This window comes from Nuphar pumila, chromosome 2, assembly GCF_984573655.1.
Source record: "Nuphar pumila chromosome 2, dmNupPumi1.hap1.1, whole genome shotgun sequence".
NCBI classification, from domain to species: Eukaryota; Viridiplantae; Streptophyta; class Magnoliopsida; order Nymphaeales; family Nymphaeaceae; genus Nuphar; species Nuphar pumila.
In genome coordinates this window covers 128,461,149-128,482,837 of record NC_143250.1, presented here as the reverse complement: position 1 = coordinate 128,482,837, position 21,689 = coordinate 128,461,149, and the positions used below count along the sequence as shown (strand labels likewise).

General features: G+C 37.8%; 1 protein-coding gene across 5 annotated transcripts in view; it reads right to left on the bottom strand.

Moving 5' to 3' along the window:
• Window positions 1–5,144: 5,144 nt before the first annotated feature.
• Window positions 5,145–21,689, bottom strand: part of EMB2654 (Tetratricopeptide repeat (TPR)-like superfamily protein) — a 120,869-nt gene continuing 104,324 nt past the window's right edge. The window contains exons 10-12 of one of the 5 annotated variants that reach the window (XM_089996790.1): window positions 14,239–14,351; window positions 13,895–14,141; window positions 5,145–5,351 (exon numbers count right to left, since the gene is read on the bottom strand). In XM_089996790.1, the coding sequence (XP_089852916.1) occupies window positions 14,314–14,351 (38 nt within the window). In that variant the 3' untranslated portion in view covers window positions 5,145–5,351; window positions 13,895–14,141; window positions 14,239–14,313. The remainder of the gene's footprint in view (window positions 5,352–13,894; window positions 14,142–14,238; window positions 14,352–21,689) is intronic. The other 4 variants (XM_089996789.1, XM_089996792.1, XM_089996791.1 and 1 more) reach the window with 4 other exon arrangements.

Here is a 21,689-nt window from a genome sequence, read left to right as displayed (position 1 = left end):
TGTGAAAGCTTCTTTTAACAAATTTGGTGACATTGGAGCATTATGTTAAGGGTTAACCAAAGCCTTAATCCAATGTTGGCATGTGTAACTGAGACGTCTTTCTGACCCGGGTCTCATTCCTAGTTTTAGTCATCCGCTTGTTTTGTTTTTGTTTTTTTGAAAAACGAAAAATTCATTAATTTACAAGTTGGCTGATGAGAGGTCCGCCTGTAAAATAAGTATCAGATCCGGTTGTTCTCTAAGGATTGAAGATTGACCTGGGCCAAATAGCACCCAATAAATGGTAAACGTTGGCTACCTTAACGAATGGTTCTGTCTGATTCCGATCTCGTTCCTCAAAGCCAAGTACTGCATTCTCTCGGCTCCATGGCTTTGGCATCACATGCCACACCTTCTCATTCCTTTATTTGGTCTGGTTTGTTTTAGGTATGGTCCTACTTCAAAAGCCTTCATTAGGCTGGTGGTAGGAGTCGAGACATTCGATTTTGGCAGGATGTTGGGTGGGCAATGCTGCCTCTGCTGAGTGGCTCCCATCTCTCTTCATGGCAGCCTCTCACCCTGGGGTAGTTGTGTGTGCTTTCTGGTCGGTGGAAGGTGGTTGGCAAATCTCTTTTGAGAGGCCTCTCACTGAATGGGGAATAAATTGAGCTATTAGAGCTTATCACATGCTTGGAGGTTCTTAAAACAATCCCTTCACGGAATGATACTGTTACGTTGGATTTGCAATACCAGTGGTGAGTTCTGTTTAATTGTTCTATAATGGATATCATTCCCAGCTCTCTCATCTCCGCATCTGGCTCCACTCCAAGATCCCAGGTGCTCCCTTGTCTCATTCTCCACGTTGGTGTTTTGACGCAAAGTAACCTCGGCAAGAGGGGATGGTATCTGGCATCCTTGTGCCCTATGTGCTTTCACACAGAGGAGTTTGCAGCACATATATTCAAGGCTTGCGAATACTTCCAGCAAATGCTCAAATGCCTCCTGGGTGACACCACCCCTGCTAGTGCGTGAGGCATCTTTTGTGTGAGATCTTGCTTGCCCACAGGCCGTTTGTGCTTCGAAACTGTGGAGGGTCGTGTGGCGATGTTGGCAGATCACGACATGGTGAGCAACTTGGTTAGAGCGCAATGCTGGTATTGAGGAACCGCTTGCAATATTTGAAGTGCAACAATGTATCACTTGAGTAGCTTTGTGTGAGAAATGTCTCTGTTCAGTCTTGCCAGGAATTACCGCCCCTCTTCAAGACTGGTTGGTTCTAAGAAATTTGGAGGGACTGACCAAATTCTTTGCATGTTTTGGACAGCAGGGGGATTGGAAACAGGAGATATTTGGTAGAAATAGATGAACAGTGGGTTGGATAAAATGGCAATTAGCTAGACTCACGCGTTCAAAAATGATTGTACTGTACGACTAATTTGACATATTTTTAAAAAAAATCCTATAATTTTTTTATACACATATCCAAAATCACAAATATCTAGATTTAAAAAGATCTTTGTACCCTTTGCACATGTGAACTTCCTCCTATATATGTGAACTTTCTCTCAAATATGTGACTTTTTTTTGCAGAACAGTATCTGTTATTAGATTTGTATCTCTTCAATCCGATGTCAAAAAATTGTATTTTTATAGTTGTTGAAAAGTTGAGACAACTTTATAACTTTCATGTTTTGAGTCAGAACCAAAAACTCCTTAAGATTTTTGTTTCTGAGTCCAAAATTGAAATAGAAACATGTTATGGAGACCGGAACAACCGAATAATTGGTATTTTTAGATAACGTTTCAACCCAAAAATGAAATATTCTAAAAAAATACAAAAAAGAACAAAGAAACTAGACAAAAATATATTTTCAACGATACTTGATTTGCTGAAAAATGATAAAAGGCAATATTCCTAAAACTTAAGAAAGTTAGCATAAAATATGTGTGGACTTCCTCAAGTTTGCATATATATGCAAACTTGAAGAAGTGCACATAAAATATGTGTGAACTTCCTCAAGTCAGCATAAAATATAAGAGGACTTGAGGAAGTTCGCATAAAATATGTGCAAACTTCCTCAAATATATGCAGACTTGAGAAAGTAAACACTTATTTTATGCGGACTTTCTCAAGTTTTAAGAATGCTGATAGAGTTGTATCTCAGTGCTTCTTCATTGTTTTTTAGCAAATCAGGAATCATTGAAAATGTAATTTTGTTTAGCTTTTTTGTTTATTTTTATATTTTTTCGGTATCATTCATTTACTAGGTTTAAACGTCCTCTGAAACTACCAATTATTCGGTTGTTTCAGTCTTTAAAGTATGTTTCTATTCTGATTTTTTAACTCATAAACAGATACCCTGAAAGGGTTTTCAGTTCTGACTCAAAACATGAAAGTCATAAGGTTGTGTCTCAGCTTTTCAATGACTATAAAAACGTACATTTTTGACATTAAAACAGAGAAATACAGATCTGAGAACATATATTGTTTTGCAAAAAATAGTTACTTATTTAGGAAGTTTGCATATGTAGGAGAAAGTTCGCATGTGCGAAGGGTAAAAATAAATTTTTTAATTCAAATATTTGTGATTTTAAACATGGAGAGAATATCGAAAATTGTATAGATTTTAAGAAAACACGTCAAAGTAGTCATATTGTATGGTCATTTTCCGAAAATTAAATGCACAATGAAAACGAGGCGCCATTAGTATACCCTAACAATAGAAAGGGCACGTTACACAGTGATGACGGCAATGGCTTTTGGCAAACGTTGAAGAAGTGAAAAGTTGGCATATACTAAAAGACAGGGTTCACTCCCTTTACCGCACGACAGTTAGAAGTCCTTATATGTGCTGGATATTATGACGAACATCAACCATGTGGTTAGTGAAAAGCAACCGCCCATTATTCTGAACTGAGATTATTTCCACATTGTTCAACTAGCAATAGATGTCTACGATAATCATCAACCCACATCAATACTATCATAACCAGAATCTTTTTGAAAAGAACTAAATCTCAAAATGTCAAGAATACATGTGGCTGGTTTACTGACATATAATGTATATATACATAAAACGTTCCTTCTCTTCCAATCAAGTTTTTCATTGATCAAACTTAATATATTGGATTTTTATCATTCATTTAGTGAGTGACATTTTGGATTATAAATTTTCTATGCATTTTTTAAGCCCACAATACTTTGTATTGAAAAATTTTAAATGCATTATGAGCCATTTTGAAAAAACATGCCTATATGTCATAAAGTCTTCAAGTAAAGCATATTTCTTACTAAATAAATTATAAAGAATAAATATATAAGGTCTGATCGATGAGATGCTCAAGCATTAGAGAAAGAGAGTCGTCTTATTTTTGTTGGTTGTAGATTTTGGACCTTTCTTTGGTTGGACGGTCTTACTTCCATATATATATATATGAGAAATAAGAACTTACTGCTAAATCAACCAGAGTCATCCAATCGTGTTTTGATGACGGTTCTGATTGAACCCTTAGATAAACCCCTTTTTTTCTCTTTTCAGGCCTAAACCAATCCCTCCTGTCAAGCCTACTCTTCCTCTTTCTCTTCCTCTCCCTCCCACTTTCCTTCTCCAGTAAGACCCTGGATGATCTCCTTGGTGCTCGCTATCTCCCACCTCCCTTCCCATTCTCTGACAAGCCCCTCGAATGATATCCCTTGTGCTCATCATCACAAGAGCTTGTGGTGCTCGCAGATCACCATGCAGGAGAGAGGAAGTAGGGGAGAGGGGAGGTCAGGTATGGCATGTCATCGGAGGGGAGCAACGAGATGCATTGTTGGAAGCACAGTTCGTCGTCACCAGAGGTTTGGGTGGCTGTCACCACAGAGGGATAGGGAGAGGGTGAAAAGGGAAGGTATCGGGCTGCAGGAAGGTTGTGGTATGAAGGAGATGGGTGAGAGGAGAAGAGCAGGGAGAGAGGGGGTTTTATAAAGGGGAGATTATGGACAGTCTTTTAGCAAGCTCTCTCTCTCTCTCTCTCTCTCTCTCTCTCTCTCTCTCTCTCTCTATATATATATATATATATATATATATATATATATATATATATATGAAAAATATTTGCTAAATGAAGGTAAGGAACTAATGAGCTAGAAATCACAGGTGCAAGTTATATCGACTCAATCTAACTACATAGCTGTGTATAGCATGGTTTGTTGGTTAAGGATCATACCTTGGATTGTGATTTTCTGATGTAAAAAAGTGATCTTCTGAGTTATGAAATTTCGAACCCTTTTAAAAACCTAATTACTTGTTATAATCACATGCTTCAAAACAAATTTCCTACTAAACAAACCACGTGGATCACAGCCTTAACATTTGATCTACAAAAAATTGGAACCTTTTGAAGAAAAGAGTGATTTTTACTCATTAGTTCCTTATAGCCAATATATATATATATATATATATATATATATATATATATATATATATATATATATATATATATATATATATATGTGTGTGTGTGTGTGTGCAGGGGCGTAGCTACGATTCATGTGAGGGGGGGGGGCAAACAGGGGTGTAGCAAAAAAAATTTTATTTGTGCCATAGTCGGGGGTTCGGGGGCAGCGCCCCCGTTTTTTTTTTTTTTTTGAGATAAAATAAAAAATGGCTACAATTATTAATAAAAAACTATTTCATATGGACAAATCAAACTATTTGCTGCAGTCAGGGCTGGGCTAGGACTGGACTGGGCTACAAAAATGGATAAAAATCTATTTCATATGGAATCAGGGCTGGGTTAGGACTGGGCTTTTAAAAAAAAAGAATTAACTGTTTCGGGAGGCAGGACTGGGCTTTGTATATATGTTTCCTCCTAGCATCAACCCAATGACATTCATCCAATCAAACTTTTTGGTATGATTCCATTTTTCAGTAACTCCATATAAGATTACTGCCTAGAAGTACCTTCTGCTACGGTCAAATGCCGACTGTTGAATCTGCAAAGTTGTGCCATCGCTACCATTCTTCCATGAAACAGTTGAAACATTTGGCATCACCTTTTTCCAGAGGCCTAGCACTTGTTTACAATGTTACTAGCAAGTACAATTTACCAAAACAAATGTTACTAGCAGTTACAATGCTTTGGTACACCTATTCTTATATCTACACATACAGAATCGGAAATTTTATTTTCCAACAACTTGCAAATAAATGCAGTTCTCTTCAGCTGCTTTGAGATGTAATGATCATTCTTCAAAAGTTAATGTTGCATTGCACTCAGGTACTGTGGGATCAATTGCCAGCTACAAAGGACTGATTTTATTTTGTAACAATACTGCCTTCAAAATTTACTTTTGCAAGTAATTCTTCCCCAGATCCTTGCACCAAGCCCTTGAAAAAATAAATACATAATAAAAAATTGGTTGCCAAGAACAGATTTTCGAACATTTGCAACTTTTGTTAGATTGTGCATCAATAGATGAATTTACAAAAGTCTCTTTTCTGTACATTCTGCAAACATCCAATCAGACTAATCATTAGTAGCACATACTCGAGATATTGCTCAAAAGGGGAAAAAATGCTATCAACATGAAGCTCATGGGCCCCCAAATCCTAAATAGGAAAAATTATTGAAAACATTTTTTTGGTCACGATATAATATATTGCCCACCAAGCCCAAATTATTTATTGCAAAGTGTAAAGGTTCATCAGTAGTTTCCACTTTCCACCATAGTCACAGATATCGGCAATATTTCAAGATATTGCGATATTATCACTGTAAAATACAAAAATGATTTTACAGGAAAAATCTCATGATATCTTGAAAATATAAGGAACTTATATTTATCATGATAATATCGGGAAAACTCAAGAATTTTTATTTATTCTTTTTATGTTCATGTTTTATTTCTTCTTTGCTTAACATATATTTTTCTTATTTATATTTATATTCATGTTTTATTACTTCATTACTTAACATGTATTTTTTCTTTTTTTCCAACTTTTTTTTCAATATCTTCCCGAGATTTTTCCGATAGTTATAGAAAAACAATAATATCCCAAGATTTTTCCTCACTGAGATATAGTCGATGTAAAACCCAAGTCAAAAAAAAAATTATTGGACCCGGGCCGGGTCTAGACCCAACCCAGGCTCGTTCTCGTTAGGGTTTTAAAACCAGACTTAAGAAGAGGATTTTAAAAGAAATCCTCTTCCCGAGCGTCGCACCCCACCCGCGCCTTCGACCGGATAAGGGAAACCCATCGGGGTTTCCCCGATTTTCGCCCCCCTCGAGCTCTTTAAGAGCATCGCAGGAGGGCAAGGGGAGGCACGCCTCCCTCTCGAGCCTCCTCCTCCTCGTTCTCCTCGTGCCGACCATCCCCTCGTTCCCGGAGCGCGACAGCACTGCCGACGCTGTCAAGCTTCTCCCAGGTACGCCCTTCCATTCTCCTCCCTTCCCCTCTGATTCTGGTAGAGAAGACGACAGGAGGCCGGCAAACCATGTCGTGCCCTCCCGTTTCCTCCGTGACCTGCCAAGAGGTCGACAGGGGGTCGGTGGCCCCTGCCTCCCCGATCTCTCTCTCTCTCCGACAGGGTTTCGTTCCCCTGTCATCGCTCAATCACCGACGGGTAGGGGCTCGCCTTGCCACCAGGGTGTTCCCGACAGGCAGGGGCTCGCCCCCTGCCGCCTCGTTGTTGTCGGCAGAGGCTCGACCCCTGCCGCCTCGGTGTTATCGGCAAGGGCTCGTCCCCTGTCGTCGGCAGTCAGGGACTCACTCCCTGTCGCTTCTTTGATTTCTACAAGCAGGGGCATACCCCTACCGCCTCTCATTGTTTTCGACCAACAGGCAGGGAGCGATGCCATGCCTGCCTTTCTTTTCTTGACATAATAAATAATATAGCGTTGAATGCCCACACTTTTGCAGACTTCACATTGAACCCCGCTCTGGCTCCGCGGCCTGAGCCTCGTATCATCTACACTCGTAGACACACGTAGCTGCACGACATTCCGAGGTAGGGGAAAATCACACGAAGATTTTGGATGAATGGAATAAAATATAAGACTTTTAAGATAGAATAGTTATTTTACATACCTACTTACCTGAAGAATTATTTAACTTATGATTGTCTGGTTAGTGTTTTCCCCGTTCTTGTTCCTTTGGAATTTCATGCTTGATGTATGCAATACGGGTGGACTCATTTTTACAGAAATGCCTATGACTCTGTCTATGTACTTGCTCACTGTTGTGATTTTTCTATAGATGTGTTATTATTTCGTGATGAAACTTGTAGCCGCCCCCAGGCAAGCCTCATAGGGTGTGCAGGTGTACGTGTCACATTTTGTCCTTTTGAAAAGGTGTGAAATGGGGTACAAACACTAAAAGCTTGAGAGGAGGTGTTTCCTCATGCAAGGCTGACTCCTCGAGAATGAATGTCTGCTTATAAAGCTTGTGAGTTAGTTATGTGTTGCTAGATGCAACTAAGTGTATCACGAGTCGGTTACTCGGAAGAAATGATTGGATCCACAACGATCCCAGGACTTGTCTAAGACTTCTTGTTTCTTAGTATTTGAACAGGCCAAGTATATTACTGATTTTATGAAATACTGCGATGGGTTATCCATCGAGAAACCCACGAATTTGCTATCGTAACCGGACCTCAAGACAGGTACGGTACAAATAGTACAAGAGGTCATTGAGTACCTCGAAGTGAACAATCAACACTTTATTGATATAAATAAAATAATGTCGGCCTCCACAGGCCAAATGCTCAAAGAGTAATACATGTCATGTATGAATTAAAAGAATCACAGGACCTTATATGTTGCCCTCTCATCGTAGTCGTGCCTCCAGGTAGGTACGACCGTACTTTTGGACAAGTACGTCCCTGGGTGTTACGATGTTTGAAAAATGAGGTTGTGGCAACCTCGAAGCGTGCATATAGCACAATGGTGAGATCACATAAAAGGTGACAACTCGCCTTCACAGGCAAGATGCTCAAGTGGGCCTAACAGACCAGAGCATGTAGAATGGGGCGGCGGTTAAGAAACCCCCGTCGTGCCCATTTGACATTCACAGTTCATCAAGGGAGAGGATGGATGGTACAAAAACTCCGATGGACAGGTTGTTAACAACCACCCCACGGGCAAAAGACTCGGCTTCCCCAGTCATCGGAGTTAGGAGAATTAGGATTACCATAAATTATCCTAGGTGGTAACTCTCAGGTACTTCTGTAGAAGTTGGATGCATCCATAGGCCACGAATGCCTTTGGGGATTTACTCTCTTGGTCACTGACTCAGTCAGCCATCCGGGTTAATGAAAACACCTGACATAATAAACCCCCGGATCAGACTCGGTTGTTTCTACGTTTCGCGTCTGTGTGTACCCACAGGCCAGTTATTATCAGAACCTAAAGAATATTTCTTTTTAAATAGTTGTAGATGACTAAGACTTATAGTACTTGAAATGTTGTCGGTATACCTGTTTCAAACAATAGCGCTTTGCATATGTTACACTTACTAGAATAGATTACAATTGTACTTGTTGTTTTGATGTAATAAACTGTTTATCTCATGAATGTCCTGATTTATTTTATTCTACATTGCCTATTTGTGCACCTATTGGTTTGTTATGAAACTGACCCATTTCATGGGCAGGTGATGAGTAGGACTTCACAAGAGGCCGATGGCGTGGTGCAACCTGGCTTAAGATTTCTCTTCTTTCTGCTGGCGTTTTGACTTTGAGTTTTGGAGTTTTCTTTAGATTATTGGACTTTGGGAAAGTGCTCATTTTGTAATAAACTGCAGATTTTATTAATGATCTATTGCTTTATTTCCTCGACTCCTTTAAGTAGTTGTTCATGTGAAATGATGTTTTTTCAACTAACGTACCCATGATTTGTTAATTTGTGCTCATTTCTAAATGTCTTCCGTTGTCGCTTTTAAAAGTGAAAACTTTAAATCTTTTAAAAGTTTTTCGATAATGTTTTTGAAATCACAAGTTGAAATTTTGGGGCGTTACAGTCGAGACCATATTTGTGGCTATAATATCGCATATTTTTACACTTAGCCATTTTGAGATCTTTCTCAAAAATTTGGCTAAGCCCGAGAGAAAAATCGTTTGAGGCTCAATTTTTAGACTAATGCCTTTGAATCTAAGCTTGACCCAGGTCTCATCGACGAGGTCGAGGCAAGCCAATCGAAGCGTGAGAAAGAGTTTTATTTTTTACCTTTAAATTCAAGCAAAATTCGAGCAAAATTCACGTTATTTTCGGGCGAAATTCGAAATTTTATATGTGTAATATATTGTTGGATCCGTCTCAAAATTTTGAGCGCAATGATATTTTGTTTTCTTGAATTCGTGTTTGGTTTGCCCGAAAATCGCATTTTTCTGAAAATTGAGCAGTTTGTCGAACTAGATCCGAAATTGGATTGGATTGGATCCAAGGCCTACGATCCGAACTAATATGAAATTGGGTCCTATTTAAGTCCTACTTAAATCTGCATTTGATTCAGGTCTTGATCCATTTTCGTTTTGAATATGGGTTTGGATCTTGGATCCGGATTCAAATCCAAGCCCAACGTTTTTCCAGCTTTAAATTCAATATAAAGCCTTAATTTGGTGTTTATTAAGGTTAAGAAGCCCTTAGGGTTAATCTTGTTATTTTTGAAAGTTTTTAGATAATTTTAATTAATTAATCATTAAAAATTAATTAATATTAAATTTGAAATTTATTTTTGGGGCTGAATAGGACTATTTAAAAGAGTCCTTATTTCAGCTTAAGAGAGGTTTAGAACGAGTTTTAAAAGGATTGAAAGTTTTTTTTTTAGAAAAATCAACATTTGGTAGTGTTTCAAAAAATTAAAAAACTAAGGGAGAGAGTTCCATTTTTTGAAAACTCTCGTAGAGCGGGCTGGAGAAAAATGGAGGGGCGACCTCCCCTACGGGGCCTATAAAAAAACCCCAAAAAAGAGAAAGAGAAGGGAAAAAAAGAGGAGGATAAATAAAGTGAGGAAAAGAGAGGAAAAAGGAGGAAGAAGAGGAGGAAATTTGATCTTTTACAGTCATCCATCCACGTTTTTCAACATCTACCATTGTTTTTCTTTATTTTATATATAAGGTACGGGTTTTCTCTTTTGATTTGAGTGAGAAAAGGAATATAGATTCGATTTTCATGCGATATTTTAGTGTAAAACCATGTGAATGAGTAAATTTAAACGTTTACTCTAAAATCCATGAATGGAATCCATGTATTTTCGTTTTCTTGAAAGTTATTATGAAATAACATACTTATGGAAGTAATGTATATGGTAAACAGAATTTTAATCCATGGAAAACATAGTGGATTTTGTGTGTGCACTCTAGTATTTCTGATTTTTATAAAAGACCCAAGGTATGGGCTGTTAGTGTATGAGAAGTCTGAACGTAACCAAGTAAAAAAAATGTGGCTTCATGTCTATGTATGATAATAAATGATGTTTATTGCATAACTAGGTGGTGTACCTTATGAATTTGAGTATAATTGATTTATGCATGTATGCCTCATGCACAGGTATACTGGATTTTCTTTTCATGCATTAAGCATGCCCACTGTTTTGAAGTTCCTTTTGGTTGTGTTTTTGTGGGCTTGCTGTCAACAATATCAAACAAAAAAATTTTTATGCATATGCGTTGCAGCGGCGGCCTGGCAGTCCAACCGAGCTGGGCTCGATTGGGGCAGGACTCGGCCCTGACAGGCCAGCCTGTTGGCAGGTCTGGTGCAGGCTTGGCAGACCTGCCAGACCAGCCATTCGGCTGGCAGTCACTGCCAGACCAGCCACTCAACATGGGGCAGTCTTAAAAGAAAAAAATTATATGTATTCTTTTTTTTTTTGGCAGGCTGCAGACCAGCTGAACCCAGAACCCAGTTCGGCTGGCCTGACAGGCCGAGCCTTGTGGGCAGCTGAGCCGAGCTGAGAAATCAGCTGGGCATGTTTGAAGAGAAAAAAAAAACGAAGTCTAAAATTCTTGTGGTGTGTTTGGCCCCAGCTGACTGCCCTGGGGCAGTCAGCCCCAGCCGACTGAGTCGGCTGGGCTGAGTACCTGACCCAACCGACTGGGTCGGCTGGGAGGGTCTGGCTGTGTGCTAGACCCAGGTTTGGCTGGGTCACTTGTTCTCAAAAAAAAAAAAATGATATATATGTGTCTCAGATTTCATGTTAGGCGGGGGTGTTTAAAGACATACTAATGAATGGAATGATATGATTAATCAAGGCAACATTGACGTGTGCATTCCAAAGTATGTGGGTTTCATATGTGACTGGACTTTCAGCATATGCACAAGTGATGGATGTGATAGCATAATCCTTGTGAATTTCCAGATTTTCTTTTTATATGACATTCAGTCCATTGCATGTAAAAGAATAATAAGCTTCATTTTCTTGTGCTTAACTTATCATGTTTAATCAAAGCAATATTTCCAAGGTTGCATCTTATGCATACACACACTAAATCAATGTATTTGGCAGGCATTACTTGAATGCTCGCATGATTGATTAAAGTGTGTGTTGTACGAAAGCATTGCATGTGACATGAATACATGAATTTGAGCATGCATTTGACAGGAACATGCGAACGAAATGAAAGCATGCAATTAAAATGAATTGGTGAACTCGTGCATATGTAAATGTATATTATTCATGCATAACTTTAAGTTGTCACAAATGAGTGTGCATTGAGGAGCATGGAAAGGTATGCATGGTAGCATGTTATTCAAGATTTTTGCATATGAATGCATTGACGATCAAATATCCTGGGTTGTGTGAGCCTTGAGCATGCGTTGCTCTTTGTTTGGTTGTCCTATGCATTGCAAAAAACAACTCTGATATTATTGTTTGTATTGCACTGTTCCATGATGCCACGGGTTGTAGTCCCGTGAAGAGCTTGGCATGTTAATTTACAAGCTTATGTTATTAATTTGGCATGCTGATTTGTAAATGTAAAAGAGATAAATTAATAAAAAGATAAAAGAAAGTAAAGAACAGTGTAATTTATATTTCTTTGATGTCCCTTCTTTAGTATGAGAATCTAAGATATTGCGGTCTAGAAAATCGTGAGCATACTAAAACTTCGTATGCGTTGTTGTTGCCCTTGAACCCGATATTGAGGTTCTTCTCCTAGCCACAATTTTAGGGAGATTCTGTCACTTTGCTTGGGGGTGGTGTGTAGACACAGTTGTTGTTTTAGTATACTAAAAAAGTGGCGCCAGTGGATGCTGATTTTCATGGTGTCCCCGACATTGGATGTTGATTTCCAATATTTCGATGGATGGTGTTGTTTCCTAATATCGGTCGAGGGCAAAGTTTGGAACCCAGTAATAAAATACAACTTGTGTGTTAAGTTACCTTGGGAACCTAACTTGACCTCGGAGATTTTATCTGTTTTAAGTATCCGTAAGTAATGGTAATAATAAAAAGTGAAACTTAAATGTGTGTGCATCCTAATAAGGACATGCATATAAAAGAAAACTTGATTAAAGATAATAAATTATTCATGCATTGTATTAAAATCATGTGTATTCCTGTTATGCATTAAATTATGCATATTTACTTGTTTCATTAACTGTAATATATTGGTGAATGTCTAGCGTTGTTCCTTAATGCATGTTAAATGTCTTTAATGCTTAAACTGTGATCATTGTTGTTATTTAATTGTTCTCTCATGCTTAATAAATGTTCCCTATTGCGTGAATGGTTATTTGAATTATTAATGTGATATATTTTTCTCTAAAATATTGCATGAATCTTATTCATATTCTTTTTACTTATTTGATTCATTAGAGAGACCTGTACGCAGAATTCTTTGGATTCTGACATCCTACTTTTTGTGTTTTTCGCAGCCTCGGATGCCTAGTGGGGGGACCTGCTTCTGAGAAGAGTCACGAGAGGACCACACGACTATAGGGCAGATTCTTTAGACAGAGTGGCTCTTTGCTTTTATCTTTCCTTTTGCTTTCTTTACTTTTAATTAATTATGTCTCAGACTCTTTGCATTTGAATAAATGAAGTTTGGTTTGATCATGGTTTAGTATGAAAGATGACTATAAGATCCCTTGTGGTGGTGGTTGTGTTTAACTCTAAAGGCCCCGGGTCTCTGGGATTGTTTTTGCAATTGTTTAAAAAAAATTGTACTTTTTAAGGGTTATGAGTTGGGGTCGTTACAGTGGCTATGATTTCCACAATCTCATATATCTTTTTCTTAATCACAAAAATCAATTGACTGTCCCCGGGACCTATGCTACGCGTTATATGGAACATATTTTATGTCGCTAATTTCAGGGGAAGAGTTGAGGAATCATCATCTACCGAGGTCCACAATTAAGCCCAAGAATGTAAAACCAACATCAGAAGGGATATAACTGAGGGATAGACGTAGGAAGTGTTAAGGGAAAAATGAAAACAAAGCAACTTGGGGAACAAATTTCCATTATCAAACCTAGACTGACCTCAATTAAGATATTTGCAAAATTTTCACAGGGGAGATGATGAAACAGGCACTATAAAGTTATAAATTGCATCAATGGATAGTAAAATGGGGGTTTTGCAATAATGGGTAGAAAAAACCAACAGGAAGGAAAATGCAACACAAGTGTAGAAATCAAGAATGCATGCTGATGCCATCAAGTATTCAACATGAGTGAGAAATCATATTTATAAGATTCCTTGCAATTTGAAAATAAACTTGTCAAGACAGAGAGACTGAAGATTTCATCCAGTGTTTAAGTACGAATGAAAGATCAACTTTTCTAAGACATGCAAACGTCTGTCAAGAATCTATCATACCCTGAACCAATTTTGTATTTGAAATACTTGACAATAAGTAAAATGTATATAAACAGTAACAATAGCATAGAAAGAAAACTTTATATTAGAGAAGCCACAGAGAAATGATCTTATACCTGGCAGATGAGAAGTTCTAAACTGCTCATCCAAAGCTTTCCCAAATCCAATGCTTCGGATCAGCAGAGATGCTGCTCAGGTTAATGAATGGAAGGAGGAACCCATAGTGCCAATCAAAAGCATCAGCTTCCAGAATCAACACCATAGACCCTCTGAGTAGGTTAGGTTACATTTTGCCAGGTGCAAGATTATTTTCAGGAAATTGTCTACTAACATGAAATTCAAAATCAACCAAGATGACCAGAGCTGATGTACACATTAAAAAAAAACATGCTTTATTTAAATGGTCATGTGTTGAATGGCACAATAAACATTTAATGCGACAACTACATTTGGCACATACCTATTTTCCAGTTATCAGCATTGATTGGTCAATTGTCCCACCACTGAAGAACGAACAAAACTCGAGAATGTCCCATCAACAACTGCCAGTTTCTTTTCTTTGCTTCAATTCATCTGTAAAGGATGTTAAATCACATGCAGGAATTAGGGCTTATAATATTCCCTCAATTTCACTATTGAATTCCAAATCCAAAGTTCCAAATGAACAAATTGAATAATGGAGGTATTTTCCTCAGCTAATGCTCTAACTTGCAGATCACTCCTTCAAAATATAGATAGTGTCAGTTACCATATACAAATTCAAAGATATGGAACAAGGAATGAACTTATTAACTGGGATGATCATGTAATGAAGATAGCAAAGAAGTGCACAAACACAAGGCCACTATGGGCAATACGCATAAGCCACTAAGGGCAAGAACAAGAACTCAAGAGTACACACAAGCCACTAATAGGCTTAGGCACAATATAAAAATTATTATTTTATTAACATAAAATGCTCAAGAGAAGCATACCTATACAAGGGGAGTTTAACCCATGGTTGCCAATTGAGGAAGCGGGAAGCGAGGTACTTCCAAATTTTTAGGAAGCGGGAAGCGTGGGACCACTTAAGAGCGAATCGGGAATCGTCTCGGAAGCGACCTGGGAAGTGAGGGGGAAGCACGCTTCCCATAAAAGGGAAGTGTGCTTCCAATTTAAAAAGGGTGCTTCCCCGCGCGTTTCGAAAGCGCGACGTTTCGCGCTTCCCCACTTACCTAGGCGCTTTCGGTAACTCTGGTTTAACCCCATATGTATGTATATATATATATACAAAATGGGAGGGAGAGAACTAGCCGGCTAGCCATTAGACCTAGCCTAACGGCTAGCACACAAAGTCCAAAATGCCCCTAAAAGGGGATAAAATACAAAAAATACATAATAAGAACAAAAAATACAATTATATGTATATACAATACCAAGTATATGTATACATAAAAAACATATATATATTATATATATTCACATGGATATATATATATGTATACAGATATATTTAACCCCCCCCCCCCAAACTGACGGTGAAATCACCAAAAGTTTGCTACGAAGAAAGGAAAAACGAGACGTTGACAATGCTTTGGGGAAGAAGTCCGCAATTTGGTATTTGGATGTTATATAGGGAAGTTCATAGTGCCTCTGAGAAACTCTTCTTGAACATAGTGGCAATCCATCCCTATATGCTTTGTATGCTCATGGAAGGTGTGATTGCTAGTAATGTAAATAACACTCTTATTATCGCAACACATATTCGATGGAGTAGAGATGGTAACACCCATATCCTTAAATAGACTCCTTAGCCAAATAATCTATAAAGTGGTAGTTGTCATTGCCCGATACTCGGTTTTGGTGGAAGAGAGCAAGCACACGATTTATGAAATAGATTTACTGCAAGAATAAAGGAGAAGAAGTAGGTGGATATGTTTCGTGTAAAACGTTCCTCCACAATGGGAAATGTGTGGCCTGATCTCCTTTTATAATAATTGTTTCAAATTTTACAATTTTGACCCCAATGTTTATCTTTAACATAATACAATATAAGGGGCAATAACACAAAAGCTTTACAACATATGTGACTCTACAACGTGATATGGATCTGGACTCTCAACCAATCCGGATCTGGATCTTCAGATTCACGTCTCAATAGCCTCCCTCAAGTTGTACATGGTATTCACTATGGACAACTTGTTCTTCAAATACCAAAATCTCTGAACTGGCAGGCCCTTTGTAAAAATATTTGCAATTTGATCTTCAGTTCCAACGTACCTGATCTCCAACTCCTTTTCCTCAATCTTTTGTCTAATGAAATGATGATCAATTTCAATATGTTTGGTTATGTTGTGTTGGACCGAGTTCATTGATATTTGGATTGCACTTTGATTGTGGCAAAACAAAACAGACTTTTAGATTTTTTCTCTCAATTTTATTAAGAGGAACCTGATCTATGTCAATTATGAAATGACTGCAGCCATAGCCGTATATTTGGCTTTGGTGCTTGACCTGGCAACTGCTCTTTGTTTTCAATTGCTCCATGAGATCACATTGCTGCCAATAAACACACAATAATCACAAATGGATCTTCTTTCATTTGGCTCTCCAAAACAATCAACATCAGAGAATGCTAATAGTGACAACATATTTTATCCCTGTAATCTCATTTTATACACCAAGCCATCTCCCATTATGCCTTTTAAATACCTTAATATTTGTTTCACTACCTCGATATGAGTGACTTTTGGTTCATGCATGAACTGAGTGTTAAAATGTATCATTCAACCTATGTAATCTTATATATATTTTATATATATAAAGGATAATACATATTCATATATGGTATATATGCATATGTATTATCTTGATTATATATATAAAATATATATTTCTCTATTTATAAGCATAAGGGTAGTTTAGTCATTTCACAGTTTTACGTATATTCCATTTGGAATATGTTTGTAATTTTTACTTTTTTATTTTTCTCTTTTTTAGTGGTTTGCGCCACCTAGGGAGGCTCCCCAAAGAGTCGTTGGGGGCTCCCAACGACTCCTTTGGGAGCCCCCTAAGTGGCTCCTCTCTTGTATTATAAATAAAGGTTTTTCCCTTGTAATTCCTTCACTCCTTGGAGGAGCTTATGCTCCATTGTATAGGGTTTTTACCCTCTTCTTCTTATTTCTTCAATAATATTCAACTTATGACTTTAAGTCATATTTATCCCTTTTATGAGTTTATGTATTAGCACTTGATGTGCTTGTGTTGTTCCCTTAAGTGGGTATATTCGCACTTAATGTGCATGTGTATGGGTTCATTATCGAACCTAAAATATTCAAAGTCACTTTCTAACATGGTATCAGAGCCCGGTTACGATGGGGTTGTCTCTTGGCGCAACGGAAAGCATGATGCTCAAGAAATGGTGAAGTATTCATTGTTCCTTCTCTTTTTTTGAAGTTTTCGGTATGTATCTATTTTCTTAACATATTATGCATTATGAAACTATTTTTCTTGCACATTTAGTGTTTTTTGATAGCTGAATCATTTCCTTTCACATTTTGTGTGTTCGTATATTTTAAAATATCTATTTTTAAATTTGATGAACTTGTTTATTGTTCAAATATATAATTCTTGGCTATCGATTCCTCATCACATATAATAGTAATTTATGTTGTTAAAATTGTCTTCAATTATGTGGGATTTATGATGTTTACATAAGTATTTCATGATTGACCTATAAATTACCTTTTAAAAATTATATATGATGTCTTGATTAATGATCGTTATTTAAAACTCTTTTCTCTCATATAAAGTCTAATTTGTTCCTCTCTTGTTTATGGATTTTAGTGCATGTTTTTTTGAAAAATCTTGATATAATTATTATATAAGAATCTCTCATTTTTTATCTTTGTTATGAATCATGAGTAGTTCCTGTTAATGATAACTATTTATGAGAACTCCAAAAGATGTTTCAATGTTTTTGGTTTATTTAAAGGATTTTTGAAAAATTGTTTGTGATAAATAGGTTGTTCGAACCATTGTAAAAGATCTTTTAAAAGAATTTCCCACACTATATAGAATGCATAGTGTATCTATTGCATCCTTTGGTATAAAAAATTTCATTTATTTTTTGATTTTCTTCTAATGATGCAAACGTATTTGTTTGTATTTTTCACATATGGTTTCAAAAACCTCTTGATTGTATCTCTAAGGATGCCTACATTGGCCATAATATGGTCTTCTTTGTCTTAAATTGCATTAAAGCTTGAGAGTCTCAAGCATTTGCATCTTTTATGAAATACATGCATTATTGCATGTTTGATATTATTACGATTTTTTTTCGTATTTTGTTCAAGTATTGTGAGAGTGTCTTCGTACACTTCTTTTATAAAATATTTATGCTTGTATGTGTATTGTCTATTCATAGACATTTTCACATAGTACTCTCTTTTCAATAAAGAGATGTTCGTATTGCCTTCTTTAGGGCTTGTATTTGTTTGTATCCCTTAATGGACTTGTAAGATTGTTTCTTTTAAAATGCTTCTGTAATATCTTAATACATGTCCTAAATTTGCACGTTTAAGATTATTGCCATTTTGCATCTTGGTATACATATAATTGCAAATTATAAAGGCTTGATTTGTTTCTTGGATTATTCTAAATCCTTTCTCACACATGATATAGCTTAAATATTTCATGTTGTGTTTATTAAAGTTTTTTTTTTGTATAATGATCATGATTGAACATAATTTCGTATATATGCATCATTATTGTTATATGGCATATTGTTGTGATTAATTATGTTGGACCTTTGAATCGGCCCTCTTTGTAAAAATCACATATTTGGAAAATGTATTCCCTAAGAATTCATTGCCTTTTTATGACATTTTATCTTTTATCCATCACATGTTATATGATGCATCAAATTCTTTTTTTATGACCTTATTGTTATATTAGAGATGGTTGTTAAGGTGAGTTATGGACACCTTGTGTTATGACATTTTAGATTGTCCACTTGCCATATTATAGATGGTGGTTGAGGTGAGTTATGGGCACCTTGGGACTCTAGAATGATTTGGTATATGATCTCTAATTATGAGTGTGTCACTCTTTGTTATGTCATTTTAGATTGTCCACTTGCCATATTATAGATGGTGGTTGAGGTGAGTTCTGGGCACCTTGAGACTCTAGAATTATTTGGTATATGAGTGTGTCACTAGTTTAATGTTGGCCATTGATCTTATGGATGCTCTTATTTATATATAAATGTGATGGATATATGATGTTTGAAACCTTAAAATGTTTTAAGGTATATTAAAATCAAGGTTTTGGGGATTATTGCCCAACCTTTTATTGTTTATGAATCATATGAGTGCATTTGCCCACCTAGGGAGGCTCCCCAAAGAGTCGTTGGGGGCTCCCAACGACTCCTTTGGGAGCCCCCTATGTGGCTCCTCTCTTGTATTATAAATAGGGGTTTTCCCCTTATAATTCCTTCACTCCTTGGAGGAGCTTATGCTCCATTGTATAGGGTTTTTACCCTCTTCTTCCTATTTCTTCAATAATATTCAACTTATGACTTTAAGTCATATTTATCCCTTTTATGGGTTTATGTATTAGCACTTGATGTGTTTGTGTTGTTCCCTTAAGTGGGTATATTCGCACTTAATGCGCATGTGTATGGGTTCATTATCGAACCTAAAATATTCAAAGTCACTTTCTAACACTGAGACACTTGATTGACAACATATGTAATATCAGGACGAGTAAAAGTAAGGTATTGAAGCATACCTACTATACTTTTATATTCAGTGGGATCTTTGTACAACTCCCCATCTGCACTACTCAATCTTTGATGTATGAGACTTAGAGTTGTTATTGGCTTCTAGTCTTTCATACCTGTCTTGGCAAGAAGATCCATGATGTACTTGTGCTTAGTCAAAATAAGACCACTATCACTTGGACTGTCTACCTTAACACCCAAGAAATATTTCAATTTCCCAAAAGCTTTCATATGAAACCTCATGCTCAAAAGGAGTTTGATGTCTTTGATATGACTTTCTCAATTTCCTGTAACTATAATGTCATCAACATATATAAGAGAGCAATTATCCCTTCTTTCTTGAAAAGAAACAAAGAATGATTTAATGAAGATTTTTGAAAACCATGTTTCTGAATCTCTAAGGAAAAACTTTCAAACCAAGATCTTGAAGCTTGCTTTAACCCATATATAGCCCTATTTAATCAACAAACATGAGTATGTGAATCCATCACATTATAACCCGTTGGTTGTTCTATGTAAACTTCTTTATTCAAGTCACCATGTAAAAATGCATTCTTTATATCCAACTGATTTAGAGCCCATTTATGATCAACAGCAAGCGACAATTAACTGGACAATGCACATTTTAACAACAGGACTAAATGTCTCATCGTAGTCCAAACCATATTCCTGTGTATAACCCTTTGCAACGAGCCTGGATTTATATCTTTATATAGTTCTATCAAGCTTATATTTTATTTTATACACTCATTTTGATCCAACAACATTTTTATGATTTGGTCTTGGTACTATTTCTCATGTTTAACACTCTTATAAGGTTGTCATCTCCTCATTCATGGCTTCAACCCATCTTCTATGTTTGGTTGCTTGACTATAAGACTCGGGCTCCTCATGTTTAAATATTTAAGTTAAAAATAATTGGTGTGCAAAAAACCTGTCATAACTTACTCATCTTTCAACTGGATGTTGAATCCTTGTCGATCTTCTTGGCACAACAATATCATTTGGAACATGTGGGATTTCTTTTAAAACTGACTTTGTGCTTGATTCTCTAGGCCTTCTAGTATATACAACACCTTCTTTGTATCTTTGAAATTCAATTGGTGATTGTCCATCATTAGAACCGCTATTCAACACATTAGGCTACAACTCTTCAGCACTTAAGTTGGACGGGCCTTTGATACTCCCCAGTGTATAATTTTCAAGGTTGGAAAGGGCAAAAAGTTCAGCATTCAGCCACGGCTGATAATACTCTGTATGTAACACTCATGCTTCTAAAAAAAGATTTGTTTTGGATCCAAGTTGGATCCGACCAGATCCGGTCCACACAGCTACTCCCCACACCCTGTATGCTATTTAAACCCCCCAGGGGGGGAGGGGGGTTCTTTTTAACGCAAACCCGCACCCCCCGAGCCTGCCCCGCTCTTCCCTGAGAACCCCAACCTCCTCCCTCCTCATCTTCTTCCCCCTCTCATCGGGCTCCCCTTCGTCGGGGGCCCTCCTCATGCCGGCGAAAACCGACCCGACCCCCATCTCTCTCAGCCCCCTCTCGCTTGATAAGGCCTAGATTTTCAGGACCTTAAAAACACACCCTTGCTGCGGTGGTTGCGGAAGACTGTAGGGGAGGTTGGGACAGCGGAAGGGACGGACGGTGAGCGGAGGTAGGGGACGCCACCCTACTACTGCAGGGGTTGTCTGTCGTGACCCCCCTGCAAACAGCATAGCACGGCCCTGGCAGGGGACAAGGTGTCAGAGGTGACTGGCTTAGCATCCTGTGCAGGGCCTGCTGCTCTCTTACCTTGGTGGGTGTGACCATGCGCATGCGGGCTAGCCGAGTGGGTCTTCAGTTGTGGGTCGTATCAACTCCACTACGCTTCCACTCAACCTTGTCCTTAGGGTGCGGCACTGCTTTGCTTTGTTGTTCGCTGGTCTCGTACAGTTGAGTGTGGCACGTGCGATAATGTGCGCGCAGCATGAGGAGATGCTGAGAGGCATAATACGCACTCTTGGTTCCAAGGCGGGGACGGTTGTGCATGTTGCAGGGCCATGGTTGTGCACTGCTGCAGACTTCTGCGCGATGTGTCGTCTGTCGCGGGGTTTTCCTCAATGCCCTGGTTTGCTGATGAGTGGGCGCGTGCGGGTGCATGCGC